Below are 26682 nucleotides of genomic sequence, written 5' to 3' on the forward strand. Positions count from 1 at the left end.
TGTGTGTGTGTGTGTGTGTGTGTGTGTGTGTGTGTGTGTGTGTGTGTGTAATTGGGGGAGGCGTGTGTGTGTGTGTGTGTAATTGGGGGAGGCGTGTGTGTGTGTGTGTGTGGACTTGGGGGAGGTGTGTGTGTGGAACTGGGGGAGGCGTGTGTGTGTGTGTGTGTGTGTGTGTGTGTGTGTCCGACCAATCAGGAGCCCGAAGCTGAAGCGAAGGCCGACCTGGGAAGTGCTGGGATCCTCCGTCCCAAGGGGGAAACAGGCTGGAATGGGGAGCGTCTCCCCTAGGGCCACACACCTTGGCGGGGCAGAGCTGGGCCTGTCCTCCTGAGCTGCGACTTCCTCTGCCCTGTAAGTCTCTGCAGAGGCTTGGGCCAGAGGGGCCAGGAGAGACCTATGACCTGCGTCCCTCTTTCTGGGGCATGTATGTTTCCACTCTAATGGCCGTGGAAAACTCCACATTGGGTAAGGGACTTCTCCCAGGAATCTTCCAGAAATCTACTCGTTTTTATTTTTAGTAATAGCTTTCTTGAAATGTAATTCACACACCATACAATTTGCCCATTTAGAGTGTACAATTCCTCGGGTTGTTGGTATGATCACACAGTTTATGCAACCATCACCACTATCGAATTCCAGAACATTTACAAAAAGAAGCCCCATACCCTTTTGAGTCATGTCCCATTTCTCCTTTTCCTCAACCCCTGGCAACCGTTAGTCTACTTTTTGTCTCTATGGATTTGCCTATTCAGGACATTTCGTACCAATAGAATCATACAGTTTGTAGAAATCCACTCTTAAAAACAGCAATGTGTGGATTGTTCTTCCCAACTGGTGGGGCCAGCTCAGCCATGGGTGTGGACTCTGGAGCCAGAGAGATGTGGGTGTGACTCCTACTCCTATTATGGCCTTGTTCTTAGCCCTTCTGAAACTCACTCTCCACTTGGGGAGAGGTGGGGTGTACATTTGGCCTTGGGCTCTCCTGGCTTCACTCAGGCCGTGCTCCCTGCTCTCAGGTACTGGTGGACTGTGAGAGGGCTGAGGGTCTCTGCTGGATTTTGAGGAGCCACAAGAGGCCAGACGCAACAGGAGCAGATGGGCCCTGGGGGCTTGTCCTCTGGTCAGCCTTGTTTCAGGCCAAGCATTTGTCCCAGTGAGCCATGGACCTACTCAGTATCTGTCGCATGCTGAAACTTCATCTCAGTTCTTTCCTTATCTCAAGGGGCCCCTGTGATATTTGCCAGACTCTGGGCTGGCTGCTGAGGTTGTAGCAGTGAACAAGAAGGTCACAGATGTTCTTATTTCTCTCTTCCTTAGAAGTCACGTTCCAGGGCAGAGCTGGACGGTCCACAGCCAGACAAACCATTCATAGTATTCTTTAGGTCAAAGCTAAGTGTTCTGTAGAAGACAAAGCAAAATGATGTCACAGAGACTGTCGGGGGCCCAACTTCGATGGGGGGGGTCAGGGAGTAGGAGCACAGATGCCCAAACAAGGCAAGCAGAGGCCAGGGAACAGCCTGCAAGGCTGAGAAAATGGCAAGAACAAAGGCCCTGATGCAGGGACAGGCTTACTAGCACCACCGTGAGAAGCAGAGGGCCATTGGAGGAGGGGTGGCCAAGACGGACAGGAGTGTGGGAGGGTTGATGTTGGTAAAGAGCACTTAGTGATACGTGGGTTCTTTTGTTTCTCTTTCTTTCTTAAGGTATTAATTTAGGAAGCCAGTCTAGGTACTTTATGAGCTTCATGTTCTCATACTTGAGGTATCCCCAAGATAAGGAGGCAGCTTATTCTTGAGAGATGCTGCCTGTTTTCCAGGGGGTTTAAAGCCTCATCGTGTTTTGTGCTAAGAAGTAGGCTACAGTTGGGACTTCCCAGGTGATCCAGTGGGTAAGACTCTGCGCTCCCAATGCAGGGGGCCCTGGTTCAATCCCTGGTCAGGGAACTAGATCCCACATACATGCCGCAACTAAGACCTGGAGCAGCCAAAATAAATAATTTTTTTTTAAAAAAGGGGGGCAGGAATAGAGACACAGACGTACAGGACATGATTGGCGGGGGGGAAAGGGAAGCTGGAACAAAGTGAGAGAGTGGCATGGACATATATACACTACCAAATGTAAAATGGAGAGCTAGTGGGAAGCGGCCATGTAGCACAGGGAGATCAGCTCGGTGCTTTGTGACCACCTAGAGGGGTGGGATAAGGAGGGTGGGAGGGAGATGCAAGAGGAAGGGGCTACGGGGATATATGTATATGTATAGCTGATTCACTTTGTTATAAAGCAAAAACTAACACCATTGTAAAGCAATTATACTCCAATAAAGATATTTTAAAAAAAAAGAATTAGGCTGCAGTCTTGAAGAAGACATTGATCTTTCTGCCTGTATTAGTTTCTGTCTCAGCCTTTTCTATTGTCATATATTGTTGCTGGGAGAATCCGGCACTGCACTGGGAGGGGACACCTGGAAGCTTGTGCCTGGTCTCTCCTAGAACCTGCCCTGTATGCCTCTTTCCTTTGCCAATTTTAATTTGTACCTTTTCATTGTAATAAACTGTAACTAAGAGTTTGACAGATTTTCTGAGTTCAATGTGTCCTTTTAGTCAGTCTTCAGAACCGAGGGCTCTGAGGTAGCTCCTAGCTGTCTGGCAGGGCTTGGCATGGCCGCCTCCTGCCAGCTGCTGACTTGTGATGAGAGGGCGCCCTCGCGATCTTCGATCTTCACCTGCAGGCAGCGTTGGAGTCAGTCGCACTGCAACTGCTGAGTGTGGCCATCCCCATCCTCTCCTCCTCCAGCAAATTCCTTCCAACCACCTTTGTTTTACACGCCGCTCCTCTGGTTAAATTCTTCAGCTCTATGACTTCTTAATCAGGGGTCAGCAAACTTTTTCTGTAAGAGCCAGATAGTAAATATTTTCTCCTTTGCAGGATGTGAAGTTTCTGGTCACTGCTCAACTCTGCCACCAGAGTCAAAGTACCATAAACAATATGTAAATGCATGGCATGGCTGTGTTCCAATAAACCTCTATTTATGGACATGGAAATCTGAATTTCATGTAATTTTCATGTCATGAAATAGTATTCTTTTGATTTCTTTTTCAATCACTAAAAAAACGTAAGAACTGTTCTCATTTTGGGGATGAGACAAAAATAGAAAATGGCCTGTATCTGGCCCACAGGCTGTAGTCTGCTGAGCCCTGGCTTAAATTACTCATGACTCTCGACTTTGATTTCCAGGGATCCCTAGAAGCGAGTGTCCTTTCCTGACTGGTTGTGTGCATGTGGTCTGAGAAGCATCATTCACGTCTGCACCAGGCTGGAGTATGGCTCTTCTGATCCAGCCCACTCTGGGTGGTCCCCCCAACCCCCCATGGGATACAGACTTGGCTCATCAACACAGGTGGCCCCTCCCTTGCCAAGAGGCCAGTCCACAGCTTGATGCTCCCAGCAGTTCTGGACTTCCTCCTTAAGCAGAGTGAAGGGCTCTGTAGTGGGAAGAATAATGGCCCCCAAAATATCCATGTCCTTATCCCTAGAATGCGTGAATGTTACTTACCTTATATGGCTGAAGAAACTGCAGATGTGATAGAGGATCTTAAAATGGGGAGATTATCCTGGATTCTTTGGGTAGGCCCTCAGTGTAATCACAGGTACCCTTCAAGAGGGAGACAGAGGAGACGGAGAAAGAGATGTGACGACGGAGGCAGAGATTGGAGTAATGTGGCCACAAGCCAAGGAAGGCTGGCAGCCACCAGGAGATGGAAGGGGCAAGGAACAGATTCTCCTCTGGACACTATGAAGGCACGTGATCCTGCTGACACCTTGATTCTGGACTTCTAGCCCTCACAACTGTCAGACAATAAACGTCTGGATTTTTTTGTTTTGTTTGTTTATTTATTTATCTATTGGCTGCGTTGGGTCTTCGTGGCTGCACATGGGCTTTCTGTAGTTGCGGCGAGCGGGGGCTAATCTTCATTGCAGTGCGCCGGTGGCCTTCAGTAGTTGTGGCACGCAGGCTCAGTAGTTGTGGCTCTCGGGCTCTAGAGCACAGGCTCAGTAGTTGTGGCACACGGGCTTAGCTGCTCCGTGGCATGTGAGATCTTCCCGGACCAGGGCTCGAACCTGTGTCCTCTGCATTGGCAGGCGGATTCTTAACCACTGAGCCACCAGGGAAGACCTGTCTGTTGTTTTAACTCACCCAGTTCCTGGTCCTTTGTTATGGCAGCCTAAGAAATGAATACGCCTATTGTTCCTTCCCCTTTCTGGACATTCCACCCTCTTGCCATTTCTTTTTTCTTTTTTTGTTTTTTTGGCCATGCCACACGGCTTGCAGGATCTTAGTTCCCCGACCAGGGATCGAACCCAGGCCCCCAGCATTGGAAGCGCAGAGTCATAACCACTGGACCAACAGGGAACTCCCAGGATTGCCATTTCTAGTCTGACTTCCTCCCCTGCCTGTTTCCCACCTCTCTGTTCTCTGTCCTCTGCCTCTTATCTGCTCCTCTCTGCAGTGCTCCTTCACTCTTCACTGCTCCTTCTGCAGTGCTCTCCGAGTCAGCCTTCACTTAGTGTATCATGAGGTGCGCACATATGCTTGAATAGTCCTTGAACACCAGCTACTCAGTTACAGCTGGATTTTCCTGGGCCCGAACACATCCTTCTACACAATGTTCACAGATGAAACCCATTTACAGAGGAGTGTGTTTGAGAGTCTTCCTCCAAGCAGACTCTCCATCTTCTGTACTTCATCCCTGTCTCCTTGCCCTTCATGAGGAATCTTCCACTCTGTGATCTTGCACAGTAGCCCATTAACCTGACTCAAGCTCCTCAATGGACATATTCTGGGTGTCAGACACACATGTGTGATGGGGCTGTCCTCTCCTATCAAAGTCAAGATGCACTTTTGCCAGCATTTCTTGGCTTTCCCGTTGTTGACTTGGAGTGCGGGATGAGGAGGCATCTTTCAAGCAGGGTGTTTCTGTAAGAGTGTCACAAGTCCTCAAGGGAGGTCCTTCCACCCAGAAGACCACCCCTGTGACACATGTAGTCCAGTCTTTTTTTTTAATCTAAAATGTGTTTATTAGGATGGTTTCCCATTCATCTTGATTCAGTGTGCTTTTAGTGCCTTTTTTTTTTTTAACGTGTGGTTCAGTCTTAAAGACTCACACTTAGCTGAGCATTAAGAAATAATCCTTGGCGCTTCCCTGGTGGCACAGTGGTTGAGAGTCCGCCTGCCGATGCAGGGGACACGGGTTCGTGCCCCGGTCCGGGAAGATCCCACGTGCCGCGGAGCGGCTGGGCCCTTGAGCCATGGCCGCTGAGCCTGCGCGTCCGGAGCCTGTGCTCCGCAATGGGAGAGGCCACAACAGTGAGAGGCCCGCGTACCGCAAAAAAAAAAAAATAATAATCATAGAGTTAAATGTGTACAACTGTACAACTTCTAGAAGATAACATGGGAAAAAAAATCTAGGTGACTTTGAGTTTGGCATTGAGATGACTTTTGGATAGAACACAAAAAGCATGATCCATGAAGAAAAAAATTCAGTTGGACTTATCTAAAATTAAAAGTTCTGCTCTGTGAAAGATACCATGAAAGAGAATGAAAAGACAAGCCATAGACTAGGGGAAAATATTTGCAAAACATAAATCTGATAAAGGACTTTTATCCAAAATGTACCAAAAAAAAAACCCCACAAATAAACAAAGCCTTTTAAAATTCAAGAATACGAAGCCAGTTTTAAAAGGATAATGCGGACTTCCTTGGCGGTCCAGTGGTTAAGACTCTGCACTTCCACTGCAGGGGGCGTGGGTTCGATCCCTGGTAGGGGAACTAAGATCCCGTATGCCACGTGGCATGGCCAAAAAAAAAAGCAAAAGATCTGAACAGACACCTCACCAAAGAAGATACACAGATGGCAGAGATAAGCAGATGAAAATACTCTCAACATCATATGTCTTTAAGGAATTGCAAATTTAAACAGTATCACTACATACCTATTAGAATGGCTAAAATCCAAAATACTGACAACAGAAGGAACCAGAACTCTCACTCACTGCTGGTGAGAATGCAAAATGATATAACCACTTAGGAAGACAATTGGCAGTTTCATACAAACTTAAATACAGTCCTAGCATATGATCCATCAGTCACACTCCTAGGTATTTATATAAATGTGTTGAAAACTTGTCCATACAGACACTAGAACAGGAATGTTTATAACAAGTTTATTCATAATTGCTTAGAACTGGAATCAAACTGAGATGCCTTTCGATAGGTAAATAAATAAAGAAACTGGTACATTCATACAATGGAATATTATTTAGCAATAAAAAGAACTGAGCTATCTAGCCACAAAAAGGCATGGAGGAATCTTAAATGTGTATTCCTAAGTCAAAAAGTCAGTCTGAAAAAGGTACATACTGTATGATTCCAACTTTATGACTTTCTGGGAAAGGCCAGACTATAGAGACAGTAAAATAGTGATTGCCAGGGACTCAGGGGGAGAGAGGGGTAAATAGATGGAGCGGAGGGGATTTTTCATGCAGCAAAACTATTCTGTATGATACTGTAATGATTGACATGTGTATAAAAGAAAGCGTAAATTCATATTTCTTATTTTAAAAGCAACTGTATAAAACCAGTATAATTGTACTGTTTGGCCTATAACAAACAAATATATTTGCCAATAACAGCATAATGGAGGTGGGTGGGACAAAGCTGTATTGGGCTAAGGAGATAACTCCAGAGAGTGACTCGAATCTAATTAATGGGTGTATTTATTTTTCCAACCTCATCAAACTTTGCACTTGAAATGAGTGCATTTCAGTTGCACCTCTCTACGGCCGGGGTCACCTCGGCTCGGTCACCGCGGGTACAGGGCGTGGTGGGACCTCCCCGACTCTCGCACCTCGCCCGCTCCGCTGGCCGCGGGCCCGGGAAGCCTCCTGGACGCCACGCCCCGCTGCCGCAGCCCTTTCTCTCCGCCCCGGCGCGGGTCCAAAGGAACTAAAGCCGACACTGGAAGTCCCTGCCCCGCCCACGAGGCTCTCCCGGAAACGCCCCTCTCCTGGGCTGTCATTGGCTACGTCGGTACGGACGCAGTCTGCGACGTCACTTATGGGAAACGTAGTTCGCGCCCGCCCCGAACGAGGTCGCGGGTAACGCGGGCGCAGACTTAACGGAGGCGCACGGGCGGGGCGGGGCGGGACTTCCGGCGTTTCCCTGGGGTACTCGTTTTGCCACCGCTGGTGGTCGGTGCGAGCACTTTTGAGGGCAGCGCTCGCACCGCAGAGACTATCCCGGCTGAAAGAAGCGCAGGGACCCTCGCCACGCCTTTGCTTGCTCCGTGACCCCCGGGCATGACTTGCTTTTCCTGAGACTCGCTGTCGTACCCTGAGAACGTCCCGAGGCTGCTCCCAGTCCTCGGGCACATTTTCCTCGGTCGGCCGGAGGCTCCAGCGCGCTGGGCGGGGTGGCGGGTGCGGATCTCAGCTGCGTCCGCTGAAACTCTCCGCCCACAGGTTCCAATGGCAGATGAGGCTCAGGTGAGTGGGAGGTGCGCCCCAGGCTCTCACCACCCGGATCCCCACCCAGCGGGTCCGGACTCTGAATGAGCCCGTGACAGGTGAGGAAGGCTATGACAGGTGAAGGAACAGTCTATGCAGAAATAGAGAAGAGGAGGGCTGGGGGTCTCGGAGCTCCGTGTGTGGATCCCGGCGGCTGAGGGTTGAAGGATGAGTAGGTCCTCTGTGCAGAGCTGGGGGTTGTCCTTGGCTGTGGGCCATGGGAGGTGTGGGGTGGACGAGGCAGGATGGGATTGAAGATGCTCTCTGTGGTAGCGCACTGGAGACACACACCACTGTGCACAGTGGAACGCGGGAGTTGCCAGTGGGGTGGACTGGCGAGGCTGTGGTGAGGGTGTGGAGTTGTACCATGCTGCGGTACAGTTATGTGTCTGCATGCAGGACAGACTGGAGGGCCCTTGGATGATGTACTCAGGCCTAAGAGAGAGAGGAGAACATAGTCTTTTTTCCTTATGAAAGGTGACCTCTGGGACACGGAGAGAATTGGCTGGCAGGAAATAGGGTGGGGCCTGAGTGCTTGGCGGGGTACATAGATGGCATCTCTCTGGTCACCAGCCTGTTGTTGTGGGCTGGATGCAGAATTTAGTAGCAGCATGAAGGGAGAGGCACCAATGGTACTGGGGGCCTTGGGAATCCTCTGAGATCGAGGTGTTAGGAGGAAGGAGGTATGAGGGTATGTGAGGGGTGCGGGCTCAAAGGGAAAGATGATGTCAGTGAGAGATGTGGCAGGACCTTGAGACACAGGTCAAGGGCATGGATGTGTTTCTCTGTTCATATTTTGGTTGGCTTTCTGCCCACTATTGACCCTAAGGCTCAGTTGAATTCATCATTACAGGCCCCTGTGACCTTTGAGGATGTGGCTGTGTATTTCTCCCGAGAGGAGTGGGGGATCCTTAATTTGACCCAGAGGAGCCTGTACCGTGATGTTATGCTGGAGAACTTTGCACTCATTGGCTCACTGGGTAAGTCTCTCACACTTTCCCTCAGCAAAGTGACCACCTCTGCCTTTAATCCACGGGAAGTTCTGTGTATCTTAAAGCCCAGAGAGGCTGTGTGCTCTTCCCCTGCCTCTCTCTGAGCAGCCCTGTTGGCAGCCTCAACACCTGTTGCCCTACAGGCTTCTGGAGTAAGGCTTGGGGTTCAGATGTCTACAGTTTGCCTAACAAATCCTATCCAGCTCTTCCTCTTTCTGGCTTCGTGACTTTGCTGAAGCTGTGGGCCCTCTCTGTTCTGGTTTTGGCCTTCTTCCTCCAAAAGAAGTTTTATAGGGGCCTTTCTGGGCCAGGTGTGAGCCATGAATTTAAATCAGTAGATCAATTTGGGCAGGATTGCCGTTGTTTTTTTTTTTTTTTTTTTTTTTTTTTTTTGTCGCGTTGAGTGGCTTGTGGGATCTTAGTTACCCGACCAGGGGTTGAACCCGCACCCTCGGCAGTGAAAGCGTGGAGTCCTAACCACTGGACCGCCAGGGAATTCCCAGGATTGCCACCTTAATATATTTCAATCCATGAACATGGTTGTCTTTCTGTTTATTTAGCTCTGTAATTTTTTAAAGTGTTTTCAGTTTACAAGGGTAAATTTATTTCTAAATATTTTATTCATTTTAATGCTCTTTTAAGTGGAATTACTTTATTTTAGATTGTACATTGCTAGTGTATAGAAATATAATTGATTTTTGTATACTGATCTTGTATCCTGCAACCTTGCTAAACTCATTTATTTGTTCTAATGGTTATTCTTTTCGGTGGATTCCTTGGTATTTTCTCTATATATAATGTCATGTCATCTGTGAGTAGAGATATTTTTACTCCTTTCTTCGCTTAACTGACTTGGTTGGCTAGAACCTCAGTACTTTATTGAATATAAGTTGTAAGAGTAGACATCCTTGTCTTGTTCCAGATCTTATGGGAAAAGCGTTCAGTCTTTCACTAAGTATGATGTTAGCCGTAGGTTTGTTGCATATGCCCTTTTCAGGTGAGGAAGTTCCCTTCTCTTGTTTGTTGAGGGCATTTATAGAGAAAAGTCGTTAGATTTTGTGCAGTGCTTTTCCATGTCTATTGAAATGACCATGTGATTTTTGTCCTTTTTTCTGTTAATGTGGTATATTACAGTAATTGATTTTCTGTATTCATAAGAGTTATCAATGGTGTAGTTTTCTTTTCTGGTTATGTCTTTATTTGTATTGAGTATGAGGATTTTTGGCTTCAGTGGATGTTGGGAAATGTACGCTTCTCTTCTTTTTCTGGCACAGTTTGTGAAATATTGGTGTTAATTCTTTTCTTAAAAAAAAAAATTTATTTATTTATTTTGGGGTGCGTCGGGTCTTAGTTGTGGCACACGGGATCTTTTGTTGCGGCACGTGAGCTGCTTTCTAGTTGTGGCACATGGGCTCAGTAGTTGCTGCATGTGGGCTCCGTAGTTGTGGCACCTGGGCTTAGATGCCCTGCATGTGGCATCTTAGTTCCCCAACGAGGGATCCAACCCGAGTCCCCTGCATTGGAAGGTGGATTCTTAACCACTGGACCACCAGGAAATCCCCTGGTGTTAATTCTTATTCCTGTGTTATTATTAATCTGTGAAGCCATCTCGGCCTAGGTTTTTTTTTTTCCTGTGAGGGAAGTTTTTTATTTTGTTTTTAAGTCTGTTCAGCTGTTCTGTTTCTTCTTCAGTCAGTTTATCTCTGCTCTTTTTTATTGCCTTCCTTCTTCTAGTTTTGGGTTGCTTTTTGTTGTTGTTGTTCCTTGAAGTATAAAGTTAGGATATTGAAGATTCTTTTTAAAATTTTTTAAATTTATTTTTAATTGAAGTGTAGTTGATTTACAATGTTTCAGGGGTACAACAAAGTGATTCAGTTACACATATAGAGATCTTTTTTTAATATGTGTGTTGTGACATAAGAAATATATACTTTGTCTTTGTTCCCAGTTCCTTGGCATGCAGCTCCTAAAACCTTTGGAATCTCTGGAGTGATAAGAGAGTCTTTTGTATGCTAATGGGCTGACGGTGGCTGGGAACCCCTAGATGGTTTCAGGATGGGGGATGGTCACCAGAAAGACCAAGGCATGATTGTAAGGTTGGGTGTTCAGCTACTCCCAACCCCTCCTCTCCACCTCGCTACCCTGACCTTTGGGGAAGGGAAAGGGGCTGGAGATTGGGCCAGTCATCAATGGCCAGTGATGTAATCAGTCATGCCTATGTGATAAAACATCCATAAAAACTCCTAAATGACCAGTTCGGAGAGTTTCTGGGTTAGTGGACACAGCAAGATGCTGGGAGAATGGTGCCATCAAGGGCATGGACACTTCTTACCCCCTATGTCCTCAATCCCCACCCCTGGCATACCTTGGCCTTTTCATCTCTTCCATTGGGCTCTTCCTTAGTTGTATCCTTTAAAATAAATTGGTAATAGTAAGCAAACTCTTTTCCCGAGTTCTCTGATCTGTTCTAACAAATTATTGAACCTGAGGAGGAATCAATAGTTGTGAGAATCCCAGATTTATAGTCAGTTGGTCAGAAAGTACAGGAGCCCTGGGACTTTCCGTTGATGTCTGAAGTGGGGGCAGTCTTGTGGGACTGCGTCCATAACCTGTGGGATCTGATGCTAATTCCAGGTAGTTGGTGTCAGAATTGGAATGAATCCTTGAACACCCAGTTGGTGTCAGAGAGCTGGAGAAATGGTGTGGGAAAGCCCCCATGCGTGTGGTGTCAGAAGTGTTGTGAATAAGACAGCTCAGAGATGTTTCTGTAATTTTCCCTCTAAGCAATACTTTTCCTGATAACTTTTGGTATGTTGTGTTCTCTTTTTCTTTCGTCTCAAAATGTTTTGTAACTTTCCTTGTGGTTATTTAGGAGTACTTAATTTAAATTCCATAAATTTGTGAGTTTCCCAGACTCACTGACATAGAGAATAGACTTGTGGTTGCCAAGGGAAAGCGGAGGGCAGGGGAAGGATGGATTGGGAGTTTGTGACTAGCAGATGCAAACTATTATATATAGAATGGATAAACAACAAGGTCCTATTGTATAGCACAGGGAACTATATTCAATATCCTGTAATAAACCATAATGGGAACGAATTTTTAAAACTTTGTGAGTTTCCCAAATTTCTTTCTGTTGTTGATTTCTGGGGTTTTTTTGGGTTTTTTTGGTTTTTTTTTGCGGTATGCGGGCCTCTCACTGTTGTGGCCTCTCCCATTGCGGAGCACAGGCCCCGGATGCGCAGGCTCAGCGGCCATGGCTCACGGGCCCAGCCGCTCCGTGGCATGTGGGATCTTGGCTCACGGGCCCAGCCGCTCTGCGGCATGTGGGATCTTCCCGGACCGGGGCACAAACCCATGTCCCCTGCATCGGCAGGCGGACTCTCAACCACTGCGCCACCAGGGAAGCCCTGATTTCTGTTTTAATTCCTTTGTAGTTAGAGAACGTTCTTTGTATGATTTCAATTGTCTGAAGTCTACTGAGTCTTGTTTTATATCCTAGCAAATGGTCTATTCTGGAGAATGTTCCATGTGCATGTGAGAATGGAGGAGAATATGTATTCTGCTGTTGTTAGGTGGCATGTTCTATAGATGTCTTGGAGGTCTAGTTGATTTTTAGTGTTATTCATGTGTTATATCCGTGTTCATTTTCTGCCTAGTTGTTCTATCCATATATGAAAGTTAGAAATTGAAGTCTCTAAATATTATTGTTTGTCTGTTTCTTTCTTTAGTTATGTCAGTTTTGCTTCACAGGAGGGTCTTTTTTTAAAAATTGTGGTAAAGCAAATAAACCATGAGATCTACCTTCTTAACAAATTTTTAAACAGAAGAGGTTCCAACAAGGATCTACTGTATAGCACAGGGAGCTATATTCAGTATCTTGTAATAATCTATAATGGAAAAGAATATATATGTATATTTATATAACTGAATCACTTTGCTGAACACCGGAAACTAATACAACATTGTAAATCAACTATATTTCAACTTAAAAAATAAATTTTAAAAAATGAACATTACAATTGCTTCTCTGACAATTTTTTTTTTTAAATGTACAGAAGAGGTTCATGTTCTAATACTTGGTTTCCTAGCTGGTTGCCATGGTGACATGAGCTTCCTGTGGTACGTGTAGGGATGGGTCAGCCTTGATTTGGGCGGGTATCTTATTACCTTTCTACCTCCTAGGCTTTGCACCTTTGAGGTCCCTATGAAGGGTGAGGTGGCCCAAATGAAGGGTGAGGAAGAGCCCTGGGTGCCCAACATGGTGGATATGACTGTGGTCAGCAGAGCAGAGGCCAGGATGGGTCCTGGTCTTGGTGAATGGGGCTAGGGGGTGCCTTGGTTTCAGTAATGGGTATCTGAGTACACTGGCATTTTGGTGCTGGGGCCAGTGACCACACCTTATTCCCACCTTTCCTCTCCCCTCTTGTGGACTCACTGTGTGGTCTTGCTATCTCTACCATGGCTCTGGATGACCCACCTCTCTGGCCTCTGTGTCTTGTCATTTCCTCTCCTCTGTGCCAGTGCAGAACTGTCAACTGTGACCTCCTGTGTGTGTGATTTGAGGTGCGTACATATCCTTCAGTAATACTTGAGCACCAGCTACTGTGTCACAGTCATGTTTTCATTGGAGTAGACACAGCCTCTTCACAGTGCTTGCTGTCTCCAGCAGCTAAGGCCCTGCCGATACCCTTTGCACAGGAGTGACTTAGAGGCCCTGAATCCCTTCCCTGCACTGTTCCCATCTTTTGTGTCCTGGTCCCTGTTGAGGTCTCCCCTATTCTGGGCTCTGGCAGAGCCCTGTTCCACTGGGCCAGCCCTTTCTCATCCAGACCTTTCCTTGCAACCTCCTGGCAATTCTGTGGACTCCTTTATGGGTGTGTCCGACATGCACTGATGATGAAGGTGCCTCTTCCGTCTAAGCCAGCTCTCAGTGACTGACTCTTCTGTCTCAGGTTTTCTGTGTAGACTGCGGGATGAGGAAGCCCCTCCCGAGCAGGTGAAGAGCCACAGAGTCCGCCTGTCAGAGAACCCCTTTCTGTGCAGGGTGTCTGGGAAGGACATCCCTGCCGCCTTAGGCTTCCTCCAGCCCCAGGCCACCCACAGAGAGGGGACACCACGCAGAAGCACCGAGCGCAAGGCCTTCCCACCCAGCTCCACTCACCAGCAATGGCAGGGAGCCCACGCCACACAGAAGCCCTTCAAGTGCAGCGACTGCGGGCAAGCCTTCCTGAAGGCCTTTGCGCTCCTTGACCACCTGATCACTCACGCCAAAGAGAGACCCTTCAGGTGCCCAGCAGGTGGAAATGCCCCCATGGAGAGCTCAACCCTGGTTCATCACCGAAAAACTCACACTGGAGAAACATCCCATGTGTGTAGTGAGTGTGGGAAGGCCTTCAGTTACCCATCTAAACTGAGGAAGCACCAGAAGGTTCATACTGGCATAAAACCTTTCAAGTGTGGTGAGTGCGGGAAAACCTTCAACCGCAAAGACGCACTTGTTCTGCACCAGAGAATTCACACTGGAGAGAGGCCTTACCAGTGCAGCGAGTGTGGGAAGTCCTTCAGCGTTCTGTCTACCCTCATTCGGCACCGGAAAGTTCACATTGGAGAAAGGCCCTATGAGTGCAGGGAATGTGGGAAATTCTTCAAATACAACCATAGCTTCATTCTTCACCAGAGAGTTCACACTGGAGAGAGGCCCTATGAGTGCAGTGAATGTGGGAAAACTTACGTGACCCGCTCTGGGCTGTATCAGCACTGGAAAGTCCACACTGGAGAACGTCCCTACGAGTGCAGCCTGTGTGGGAAAACCTTCACTACCAGGTCCTACCGAAATCGGCACCAGCAGTTCCACACTGAAGAGAGGGCTTATGAATGTACAGAATGTGGGAAAGCCTTTAAACATAGTTCTACCCTCCTTCAGCACAAGAAAGTCCACACTGGAGAAAGGCCATAGGAGGACAGGGATGTGGGAAAACCTTTAGACATGGCTGGCACCTTGTTCAACATGAAAGGTCTCACTCCAGAAAGGAGATTGAGGAGAGTAGCCATTTGAAAGCTAAACATGTCACACCCCAGCACCCACACTGGGCTGGTGCCAGGTACATGGGAAGCGTTCAGGAGCTGTGTTGCACTCTCACCTGCCCAGGCTGTTGGCAGTGTTGAGTCACTGCCAGTTACTGTGACAGAAGCCATCCCACTTCTACCACCTGGCAGGTCCCCGTGGTAAGCATCAGTCACTGTGTGTGCTCAGGGAAGCTGACCTCTGTGTTCCCCACTTGATAAAGGAGAGAATCATGAGTGGTGGAGCCCATAATGGGTCTTATTCTCTCCCCCTCCAACTGGTTTAGGTGTGGACATGACCTAGTTCTTGCCAAGAGTAGCTGAGCAGTGTCTGCTGGGGCCTTCCAGGGAAGGTTAACCATTTTCATGGACACTGTTGACACTACATTTGGTCCCTGTCGTGCATTTATCCAACCCTGGAACTGGCTCACACTGCTCTGGAATGTCTGGTAATCTTTAGGCCTTTTTGTTTAAACCACCCTTAATCTTTGGGATCTGTGTGTGGAAGGATTGAGAACAAAATTGGGCTCATGGATAGAGGGAACGGTTTCTGTGGGGGTCCCTGACTTTTGTCTGCCTCAGTGGGGCCAGCAGGATGGCAGAGGACAGCTCCAGTCAAGGTTGGCCTAACTTGCACTTGTGCCTGAGACCTCCAGGGAAAGATTGAAGGGCTTTGTGGATAAATCTTCAGCCTGGATATCAGGTTTACTTGAGGATTCAGAGCTCACCTGAAGAATGGGGTGGTTGGTATAAGATCCCCGGGTGACTAGGGACAAGCACCTGGGTTCCTTGTTCCCAGGGAATGTTCTGCAATCTCCAGCATTGGTCAGAAGTTGTTGTTTCCAGAATCAGCTCAGAAGCCATGCCCCCTGAAATCGAGAACGTGGAGGTAAGTTCTAGACTGGCCATAAGTCCTACAGGGGCCTGATGGAAAGAGTAAGTGGACACAGAAGCACTGAGTGAGGTCCTGTGGAGTGGGGAATCTGGTAAACGAGAGGGTTTGAGCTGGTTCTAAAGAGGCACCCACAAATGTTCCAGGAACCATGGTTTCACAGGGTGCAGCATGCAGAATTTCTCAGGAATTGCAAACCTGTTCCCTGTGTCTAAGGTCACTGTCAGCAAATAATCTACAGGTTATTTGGATTCTCAGAGCCTTTCCGGGCATGTTCACCTCATGGCCATCACCCTGGGACTGAAAGAAGATCCTGTAGTCCTAGGATGTGGCTTTTGTGACCCAGCTAGTGTTCCTGATGTCTCTGCACACCATGGCTTTGGCTGTTTTTGCTGCCGCTCTCCCAGGGCTCCAGGGAAAGAAGTGGTTGAATCAACATATGGATCCAGATCTATGTTTAAAATTTTGGAAACTTTTTTCAAAAGGTAAATAAAATGTCAGTTCAGCGAAAGTTGTTATGTGGTTGTAGCTGTGTCCCTGGTCTAGAAATCATGCTTCATGTCAAGAAGGAAATGTTAGCTGGGAGGTATGTTTGGGGAGAGAGCCACCAACCCTGGACTTGAGGGGCTTTGGGCCATGGTGCTCAGCCAGTACTGTGGGTTGGGGTTGGAAACAGCTGCTTACTTTAGCTTCAGTGATTACTCTCACCCACCCCCTGATGGCAGGAGGGGTGGTGGCCACGTGGGGTAGGACCCTACGGAGTTCTCGGCCAGTCTGCTCAATGTCTCTCCAACACCATAAGGCATACGCCCACCACCAGGCCTGCTCAGGCCCTTCTCCCTGTGTGTAATAATTGTCTGCCCCTGGCATGGCAGTCTGTGTGGAAGCAGAGTAGAGTCCAGCTGAGCCGAGTAGGGCTCAGATGACAAACAAGTGGGGGTAGGGTAGACTAAACCAAACTCCTCACCCCAGCCAAAAGGGCCGGCATGACCTGTTTCCTGACCTCTTGGCCTTCTTCTCTTCATGGGCCACTGGGTCTCCTCATTGTTCATTCCTGCCTGGGGCCTCTGCACTGCGGTTCCCTCTGGCTGGAATACCCTTCCCCTGGAGTCACCTCCTCAGCTCTCCCCAACCAATCTGCAGTAGCAGCCATCACTTTTGTCACCTCTGCTTCATTTCTTTCATAGCTCCAGCCACCCTACAATGACGCTGCTTTAGTCTGTTTGCACGTTAAATCTCTGTACTGCACATCAGATGGAGATGAAATGTATCTACCACAGAGCTCAGGCAAGAGCTTGGCACACAGTAGGACTCCAGGGAATGTTTGGCTGCTCTGAAGGACTGTGCTGGGCCCAGACCACAGCCCTGTCATCAGAGCTGACTCAGGAGGGAGAAGGTAGGAGAGCACAGGGAAAGAGTAGTACATCCCCCTTCATGCACTCCCTGAGTGCTTACACACCTATCCCAGGCTGTGTAAACTGCTGCTGTGCTCTGGAGACTGAACTCACCCAGCAGAGACAAAACCCATAGGGGCCCTCCTGCATGAAACAGACATTCTAGTAGGTGATGTAGACCGAATGTTGTGTCCCCCCAAAATACATAGGTTAAAACCTAACCCTCAATGTTTGGTATTTGGAGGTGGGGGCCTTTGGGAGATGATTAGGTCATGGGGGAGGAACCCTCATGAATGGGATTAGTGCCCTCATAAAAGAGACCCTCCGAGAACTCCCTCTCTCCTTCCACTGTGTGAAGACACAGAAGACAGCTATTATCCAGGATCCTCACCAGACACCAAATCTGCTGGCACCGTGATCTTGGATTTTCCAGCCTCCAGAACTGTGAGAAATTTCTATTATTTATTAGCCACCCAGTTTATGGTATTTTTGTTCTGTCAGTTGGAATGGACTAAGACACGGGGAGACAGACATCCCTTAAGAAACCACACAACTGGCAACTGTGAGCAGGGTTGTGGAGGGGCCCCGAGTGTGTCAATGAGGCCCCTCCTGACGTTCTGCATTTCTGTCTCCTGGGGGCTCAGGTGACCTCTGCAATTGGCTTTTACCTTTTAGTGAAGGGAAGAAGTTATTATGGCTTGTATTTGTCATGGTTGCTTCTTTTGTTGTAACTTTTAAAAAATTGAGCATTTAATGATTCTTTTTTACACTCCATAGGGCTTATTCTTATTTCACTAGTATACATGGAGACACACACACAAATATTTCTCCCTTGGTACTGTTTTAGGTACATTCCATATGTTGTGATAACCTCTGTTTTCATTTTCATTCAAAATACTTTCTAATTTTTCTTTTGATTTCATCTTTGACCATGGATTATTTACAAGTGTGCTATTTAGTTTCCAAGTGAGGGTTTTCCACACATCATACTATTCTTGACTTCTTATTGAATTCTCTCATAGTCAGGGTCCATACTTTGTATTATTTCAATTCTTTTCCATTTATCAAGCCTTGTTTTGTGGCCCAGAAGATGCTCCATTTTGGTAAATGTTCTATGTGCCTGTGAAAAGAATGTGTATTCTGCCTTTATTGGACAGAATGTTCTATAAATGTCAATTAGGTCAAGTTGGTTGGCAGTGTTGTTCGTCTTCTCTGTCCTTAGCGATTATCTGGGATGGATGTGGACATCTCCAACTATAATTGTGGATTTGTCTATTTCTCCTTGCAGTTCTATCAGTTTTTGCTTCATGTACCTTGAAGCACTGTTAGGTATATTAACATTTAGGACTGTCATGTGTCTTGATTAATTAATCTCTCAACCAGCATGGGGTCAGTTCATTCCTTAACCCTCTCAGAGGCAATGGGAATGAAGCCATTCCAGTGAGCCTAGGACAATCCCAACACCCTCCAGGAAAGGAGAAGGGAGGCAAAGGGATGTGTTCTCTCCATGTATATGTAGGTGACTGCTGCAAATATTTGGATCCAGACAGCTAGAAAGAGGTTTATGCTCCAGAGGCGAGACAGTGCTGCCTGAGCTGCTCAAAAAGGGCAGAGTAGCTTCTGAAGGCTCTTCCACATTAGTCACACTTAGGTAATTTCTTTGTGGGTATTCTGCTGCATAAAGTTGGATGTGGCTGAAGATTTTCTCACGAAGATCATTTCTACAAGTCTCCACTCAGGTATGAATCCTCTTATGCTGAGCAAGGTTGCAGAGGCGGCTGAAGATTTTCCCACAGTGGCCACACTCATAAGTCTTTTCTCTGGTATGAACTATCTGGTGTCGAACAAGTGTGGATCTTTCACTAAAGGCTTTCCCACATTGGCTGCATTCATAGGGCCTTTCTTGTGTGTGAACTCTCTGGTGACGAACCAGGTGAGAGTTATTGCTGAAGGCTCTCCCACATTCACTGCATTCATAAGGCCTTTCCCCAGTGTGAACTCTCCAGTGATAAATGAGGCTGGACTTGCGGCTAAAGAACTTCCCACATTCAGTGCACTCATAAGGCCTTTCTCCAGTGTGAACTTTCTGATGTTTAATAAGAATGGAGTTTTGGCTAAAGAATTTCCCACATTCACTACACTCATAAGGCCTTTCTCTTGTGTGAACTCTCCAGTGCTCAATGAGACTGGAACTGTGAGCAAAGGCTTTCCCACATTCGTTGCACTCGTAAGGCCTTTCTCCAGTGTGAATTCTCCAGTGCTGAATCAGGCTGGAGTTGCGACTGAAGGCTTTTCTACATTCACTGCACTCATAAGGCCTTTGACCAGTATGTACTTTCTGGTGCTGAATGAGGGTGGAGCTATTGCTGAAGGCTTTCCCACATTCACTGCATCCAAAAGGCCGTTCTCCAGTGTGAACTTTCTGATGTCGAAGGAGGTGAGAGCTTTGGTTGAAGTCTCTTCCACATTCAGTGCATTCAAAAGGCCGTTCTCCAGTGTGGACCTTCTGATGCTGAGCAAGGTTGGAGTTATTGTTAAAAGCTCGCCCACACTCACTGCACTCATAAGGCCTTTCTCCAGTGTGAACCCTCCAGTGCTGAATGAGAGCAGAGCTGCGGCTGAAGGCTTTGCTACACTGATTGCACTCATAAGGTCTTACTTGGGTGTGGACTTTCTGGTGCCGAAGGAAATTGGAGCTTTGGCTGAAGGCTCTGCCACATTTGCTGCACTCAAAAGGTCTTTCTCCAGTGTGAACTTTCTCATGCCGAGTGAGGTGTGACCTGTTATTGAAGGCTTTCCCACATTCACTGCATTCATAAGGCCTTTCTCCTGTGTGGATTCTCTGGTGATGAACAAGTGTGAGTTTGTGGCTGAAAGTTTTCCCACAGTCACTGCACTCATAGTATTTTACTCCAGTATGAAATTTCTGGTGCTTCCTCAGCTTAGACGGATGACTAAAGGCCTTGCCACACTCCTTACATACGTGAGATGTTTCTCCAGTGTGAAACTTTTGGTCATTAACAAGAGTTAATTTCTCCTCTAAGGAATTTTCAACTCTTAGGCATCTAAATGGTATCTCTTCAGAGTGAGTTCTCAGGTGGTTGAGGAGGACAGAACTCTTCTGGAAGGCTTTTCCACAGTCACTGCACTTGAAGGGCTTCTGTGAGGCATGGACTTCTGGGAGCTGCCCAAGACTGGAAGGGTGTGGTAAGGCCTCCCTGCACTTTGTGCTGCTGTGTGGCTTCCCACTGCCATCTGTGTTTGGGTGCTGGAGGAGGTCATGGCTGTCTGAGACATCCTTACCACCTAATCCACATGTAAAGGGCTTCTCTGATAGACAGACTATTGAGCTCTGCACAAACAAGTCCCTGTCCTTGTTCCATTTGAAGGGCTTTTCTCCACTGCACTCCTTCTGATGCTGGTGAAGGTTTGCACCAAACCAAAACTCTCTGCCACATGCTACACATGTGTAGGGAGTCTCCTCAGCATGTGTTCCTTGATGTACATCCAGGTGCAAAATGTCTTTCAAGAATGGGTCACACATGTCACAACTGTCAGCCTTCTGGGTAGAAGAATGTGCACTGAAAATCCTGACCTGTGACACCACATCTACAGAAGCATCCTGCTTGGAACATACCTCCTCATCTTCCACTCCATACCAACAACCTGAAAGCCGAGAAATTTCTGGTTAACTGAGTGTTCCACTTAGTGGAAAGGGTGATTTCATTAGAAATGTGTGACTGACACATACGGAAATGGGCCCAAGGGTTTGTTGATAGGCCAAGGGGGCCAGAGTAAGAGTGAAAGGCTCACTGTGCAGGACAGGGCCCAGCAAGCCACAGAGTAAAGGGGCCTTACCAGAGGCATGGACACAGAGGCAAAGAACTTGAAAAGACATTTCTCAAAGAAAGATAAATATACACAAATGGCCAATAAGTACGTGAAAAAATGCTCAACAGCATTAGTCATTAGAGAAATGCAAACTCAAACCACAATGAGATACCACCCCACCAGGATAGCTATAAGAAAAAAGATAGTAACAAGTTGTTTATGAGGAAGTAGAGAACTCAGAACACTCATACACTGCAGTGGGAATGTAAAATGGTGCTGCTAGTTTGGGAAACAGTTTGTGAATTCCACTGCTATGTATCTACCCAAGAGCAATGAAACATATCTACACAAAAACTTGTACATGAACGTTCATAACAGCCATAATTTTTGTAACAGTCGAAAAGTGGAAACAAGCCAAATGCCCATCATCTGATGAACGGATAAAAAAAAACTGGTATATTGATACAATGGAATATTATTCAGCCATAAAAATGAACAACATATTACTGATATGTGCTGCAACATGGATGAACCTCAAAAACATTATGCTAAGTGAAAGCCAGTCACAGAAAAATGTATATTGTATGATTCCATTTGTATAAAATATCTAGAATAAGCAAATCTATATAGTCATAAAGTAGATTAGTGGTTGCCTAAGAGTCAGGAGGAATGGATGAGGGGGGGTGTAGAGTGACTGCTAAAGGCTACAAAGTTTTTCTTTAGGTAATGAAAATGTTCTAAAATTAGAGTATGGTGATATTTATTACCTCTAATTTTAAAAAATTTTAATTGAAGTATGTTGTGTTAATTTATGCTGTACAGCACAGTGATTCAATTATACATATATGTACAATTCTTTTTCATATGCTTTTGCATTATGGTTTATCACAGGATATTGAATACAGTTCCCTGTTCTATACAGTAGGACCTTGTTTATCCATCCAGTATGTACTAGGGTGCATCTGCTAATCCCAAACTCCCAATCCATCCCTCCTCCAACTCCCACCCTTGGCAACCACAAGTCTGTTCTCTGTATCTGTGAGTCTGTTTCTGCTTCATAGATATGTTCATGTGTCGTATTTTAGATTCCACATATAAGATCTCACATGGTACTTGTCTTTCTCCTTATGACTTCATTTAGTATGATAATCTCTGGTCCATCCACGTTGCTGCTAATGGCATTATTTCATTCTTTTATAAGGCTGAGTAATATTCCATTGTATATATACACCACATCTTCTTTACCATCTGTTGAGGGACATTTAGGTTGTCTCCATGCCTTGGCTATTGTAAATAGTGCTGCTGTGAGCATTGGGGTGCACGTATCTTTTCAAGTTTTCTCTGGATATGTGCTCAGGAATGGGATTGTTGAATCATATGGCAACTCTATTTTTAGTGTTTTAAGGAACCTCCATACTGTTTTCCATAGTGGCTGCACCAATTTACATTCCCCCCAACAGCGTAGGAGGGTTCCCTTTTCTCTACACCCTCTCCAGCATCTGTTATTTGTAGACTTTTTAATGATGGCCATCCTGCTCAGTGTGAGGTGGTACCTCATTGTAGTTTTCATTTGCACGTCTCTAATAATTAGTAATGATGAGCATCTTTTAATGTGCCTATTGCCCATCTGTATGTCTTCTTTGGAGAAATGTCTATTTAGGTCTTCTGCCCATTTTTCTTTTTCTTTTTCTTAATTTATTTATTTTATTTTTGGCTGTGCTGGGTCCTTGCCACTGCACATGGCCTTCTCTCTGGCCACAGCAAAGTGGGGCCACTCCTCGCTGTGGTATGCAGGCCTCTCGTTGCAGTGGCCTCTCCAGCTGCAGAGCATGGGCTCCAGGTGTGCGGGCCCTAGCATTTGTGGCACACAGGCCCAGCAGGTGTCTGCCCATTTTTCAATTGGACTTTTTGTTGTTGTTACTGAATTGTATGGACTGTCTGTATACTTTGTAAATTAAACCCTTGTCAGTTGTATCATTTGCAAATATTTTCTCCCAGTCCGTAGGTTGTCTTTTTGTTTTGTTTATGGTTTTGTTTGCTGTGCAGAAACTTGTAAGTTTGATTAGGTCCCATTTCTTTATTTTTGTTTTTATTTCTATTGCCTTGGGAGACTGACTTAAGAAAACTCGTATGATTTATGTCAGAGAACATACTGCCTATGTTCTTTTCTAGGAGTTTTATGGACTATGGTGATATTTATACAATGAGAACATATGAAAAACCACTAAACTGTACACATTAAAAAAGTGAACGTTGGGGCTTCCCTGGTGGTGCAGTGGTTGGGAGTCTGCCTGCCAATGGGGGGGGACACAGGTTCGTGCCCCGGTCCGGGAGGGTCCCACATGCCGCGGAGTGGCTGGACCCGTGAGCCATGGCCGCTGAGCCTACGCCTCCGGAGCCTGTGCTCCACAACGGGAGAGGCCACAGCGGTGAGGGGCCCGCGTACCGCAAAAAAAAAAAAAAAAGTTGAACGTGGGACTTCTCTGGTGGTCCAGTGGTAACGAATCCACCTTCCAATGCAGGTGAGACGGGTTTGATCCCTGGTCAGGGAACTAAGATCCCACATGCTGCGGGGCAACTAAGCCTGTGTGCCACAACTACTGAGCCTGTGAGCCTTAACAAGGCAGCCCGTGTCCCACAAACTACAGAGCCCACGTGCTCTGCAGCCTGTGTGCCACAACTAGAGAGAAGCCTGTGTGCACTGCAACAAAGAGCCTGCATTCTGCATCAAAGATCCCACTTGCCTCAACTAAAACCCGACACAGCCGAAAAAAAAGGTGAATGTTATGATATGTATCAGTAAAACCATTTAAAAAAAAATGTCTCTGGGAGAAGGGGCAGAACCTAGGCATGGCCCCACACTAGGTCACCCTGCCAGGAACTGGTCAAGCTCAGTGGGATCCTTTAGGCAGACCAGAATGCCTGATCCCCAACCTCTTCTCCCACAAGGCCTCTGTGGGACCTAACAGCTATTAGGATTGCTCATCAGGCTGCTCAGGGAGAAACAGGGCGAGTGCATACAGCTCAGCCCCAGCACTCACAGCACCTACAACAGGAAACCTGGGAAGGAAGCAGTGTCCATGGTCCAGCTTTGGGATGAACAGAGCTTTCTGTGGGGAGAAGGCAGAAGGCAGATGCTGGCCACCAGGCTGGGCAGGGCATAAGGACCTTACCAAGTGAGGTCATGAGCTCCAAGTTCTCCAGCATCACACTGTGGTACAGTTGCCTTTGGGCTGCATCAAGGAGCCCCCACTCCTCCTTGGAAAAGTGCACGGCCACATCCTCAAAGGTCACCAGACTCTGCAATGATGAGACAGCTAAGCCAGGGGGCCAATAGGTGGGGTGAATAACAAACAAATAGTCAAATGGGCACATCCAGGCCCTTGACCTGTGACTCAGAGTTCTGCCACATCTACCACTGTCATCGCCTCTTCTCATGACCCCCTCAGTCCATCCTCCCCTCACCTACCTGCAGCTCACCCCCCTCTCCAGGTCCTCACCTCAGAGAAGACAACAGGTGCTGGCACCACTGGTGTCCTTCTCTCCTCATACTCCCACTGGCCACTGTATCCAGACCAAACCAAACAAGAGGAACAAATGGAAGGTGGATAGATGGGTGCTGTTTCAGCTCTAGGTTGGCACACAGCCCACTTCCCCCATTGGACAATTTCCCTTGTGTCCTCCAGGTCACACCTCCCAAATATAAGAAAATTTGGGCTCTGTTTTCTTCCTTAAGCCTCTAGTACCAGGGCTCATTCCCTTACCTTGTACACATAGGAGCATACCTTCCTCATATCTCCACTCCCCACAGCCCACAATACCATCGCCCCTCTCCCTGGCCACACCACAAGCATCTCCCTAGTGTACCCATATACCACTGTGTACATAGCTTGCCGACAAAGGCAAGCAAAATCCAATACTAACCTTGGACTGCCCTTGATTGCCAAAACTTCCCACTGACAGAGACAGCCCTCACCCCTCTATTTAATGCCTCCCTTCTTTGCTCTGCTGCTTCAACCTTGCCCCCCCAGAACCATGAGTAAGATCTCAAACACCCTTATTCTCTTCCAGCTCTGACCTTGTGCATGCTGTCCCTTCACCAGTCATAGCTGTCCTTGCCCTTCCTAATACACGAATCCCAGACCCGCTGGCCCCACTCTTGGCTTAGGAACTCTTAGCTTGGGCTGACCCTTTATGTCCCTGCTACTCCAATAGCCTGACAAAAACCCCTGGACCCAAGGAGGATAGCCACAAAAACCTGGTGAGCTGTAGAGAGGTAAAACAATCTAATCTCGGGCCCCTCTGTTATCCTACCTCAGTTACTTCCATGCTTCATTTTTCATCCCAAGTCTACACTCTACTCAGAGGCTTGGTCATCATCTTGTACCCAGCTCACAGCTGCACACAGTGTCTAAGCACAAGCCTCCACCCCTTAGATGTCTCCAGCCTGGACCCGGCAGAAAGCACACTTGGCATCTCAATTTGGCAGTCTCTGGGACATTGTTTTTTAATATTTATTTATTATTTATTTAGGCTGTGCTGGGTCTTAGTTGCGGCATGCGGGATCTTTAATCATGGCATTTGGACTCTTAGTTGTGGCATGCGGACTTCTTAGTTGCGGCATGAGGACTCTTAGTTGCGGCACACATGTGGGATCTAGTTTCCCGACCAGGGATCGAACCTGGGCCCCCTGCATTGGGAGCACAGAGTCTTACCCACTGGACTACCAGGGAAGTCCCTCTGGGCCATTTCAAATACAATAAGGCCAAAACCCAACTCTTTATCTTCCCTCTGAAATCTACTCCTCGCACCACCTTCCACATCCGGAAAACCTATCAGGGTCAACCATGATACCTCATTGCCACACATCAGGAAATCTAGTCCGTCCTACTTAAAAAGCACATCCAGGAGCCAACCACTTCTCCTACCTCACAGGCACCTCTCTGCTCCAGCCACAAAGAGCACACACCTGGACTACTGCAGTCTCCTCCTCAATGGTCTTCCTGCCTGCAACAGCACCCCACCTGCCAGTCTCTTCTCCACCCAGCATCCAGAGGGAGCTTGTTAAGATCTGAGTCAGAACACCTCCCTCCTCTGCTCTACACTTCCCGTGACTCGCATCACACTGCGAACAGGCCCAGCACCTCACTCTGCTATTCCAGGCCTGCTTCCAGTTCCCCTGCTCGTTATTTCCACCAGACGAAATGGAGACCTGTGGTTTCCCTGAACACTTCCACCTTATACTCACCTCCAAGCAACTGGCACATGCTGATCCCTGTGCTACGGGCACCTTTCCAGACCTTATCCCACGTGATCCGCTCCATTTAACCTCTGGTCTAGGCTCCGGATGCTAGGGGAAAGTGACTCTCAGGGCCCCAGACTCATGTGCAGGTGAAGAATTCGGGACACGACCATTCTCTAACGGGCTCCAGGCACAGGAGGGGGGGATCCCAGCGGGTGAGGACCTGCGCACCCGCCACTCACCTGCGCCGGGTCCATCTGCGACGCTGCAGGCCCGGTCACAACCTGTGGGCTGGGCGGGGCCCTGCCAGGCGGCGACCGGGAAGAGCCCAGCGGGCTCATCCGAACCACCACACCCACTGGGTGGAGTGACCGCAGGCTGACGGTCGCACTCAAGGCCTTTGTCTTCCCCAGTATGATATAGGAGCTGTCTCCCGGGAATGTGGGACGAAGGCGGGGCGCGGAGACTCTCTGCGTCCGTTCCACTTCCGGGAAAACCGAGGCTCAGGAAAGAAGGGCCGTCAGCCGAGGGTAAAAGTGACTGCCAAGGTGCGATGACGGTTCCAGCACGGCCCCCCCCGGCCCCCTTCGCCGCACGTCCCAGCGACGGTTTGCGAATAGCCCAACCCGCCGCAAAACGAAGACTGCAATGGCCGCGCCGGAAGTCCCGCCCCACCCCCTGAGGCCCACGCGAAAACGCCCA

The 26682-nt window shown here is 47.6% G+C and overlaps 2 protein-coding genes across 4 annotated transcripts; one reads left to right on the plus strand and one right to left on the minus strand.

Annotated features, from left to right (window-relative positions):
- The first annotated feature begins 7228 nt into the window (after positions 1–7228).
- On the plus strand, positions 7229–17268 carry ZNF584 (zinc finger protein 584). Of its 2 annotated transcripts, XM_029240803.1 has the most exons (3): positions 7229–7542; positions 8417–8543; positions 13511–17268. In XM_029240803.1, the coding sequence occupies exons 1-3, from the start codon at positions 7525–7527 to the stop codon at positions 14512–14514; spliced, it is 1149 nt and encodes a 382-aa protein (XP_029096636.1). In that variant the 5' UTR covers positions 7229–7524; the 3' UTR covers positions 14515–17268. The 2 variants fall into 2 exon arrangements, with proteins under 2 accessions (XP_029096636.1, XP_029096625.1); XM_029240792.1 differs by lacking the exon at positions 7229–7542 and having other exon boundaries at positions 7985–8543.
- Positions 17269–17586: 318 nt separating this feature from the next.
- LOC114906066 (zinc finger protein 132-like) lies at positions 17587–26445 on the minus strand. 2 transcript variants are annotated; one of them, XM_029240596.1, is made up of 3 exons: positions 26223–26445; positions 23912–24038; positions 17587–20573 (listed from the first exon to the last, which is right to left on the minus strand). In XM_029240596.1, exons 1-3 carry the CDS (start codon positions 26319–26321, stop codon positions 18643–18645), a joined length of 2157 nt encoding a protein of 718 aa, XP_029096429.1. In that variant the 5' UTR covers positions 26322–26445; the 3' UTR covers positions 17587–18642. The 2 variants fall into 2 exon arrangements, with proteins under 2 accessions (XP_029096429.1, XP_029096438.1); XM_029240605.1 differs by lacking the exon at positions 23912–24038.
- Between the last annotated feature and the right edge of the window lie 237 nt (positions 26446–26682).

This window comes from Monodon monoceros, unplaced genomic scaffold, assembly GCF_005190385.1.
Source record: "Monodon monoceros isolate NGI ecotype Baffin Bay Population unplaced genomic scaffold, NGI_Narwhal_1 Super_Scaffold_10, whole genome shotgun sequence".
NCBI lineage: Eukaryota > Metazoa > Chordata > Mammalia > Artiodactyla > Monodontidae > Monodon > Monodon monoceros.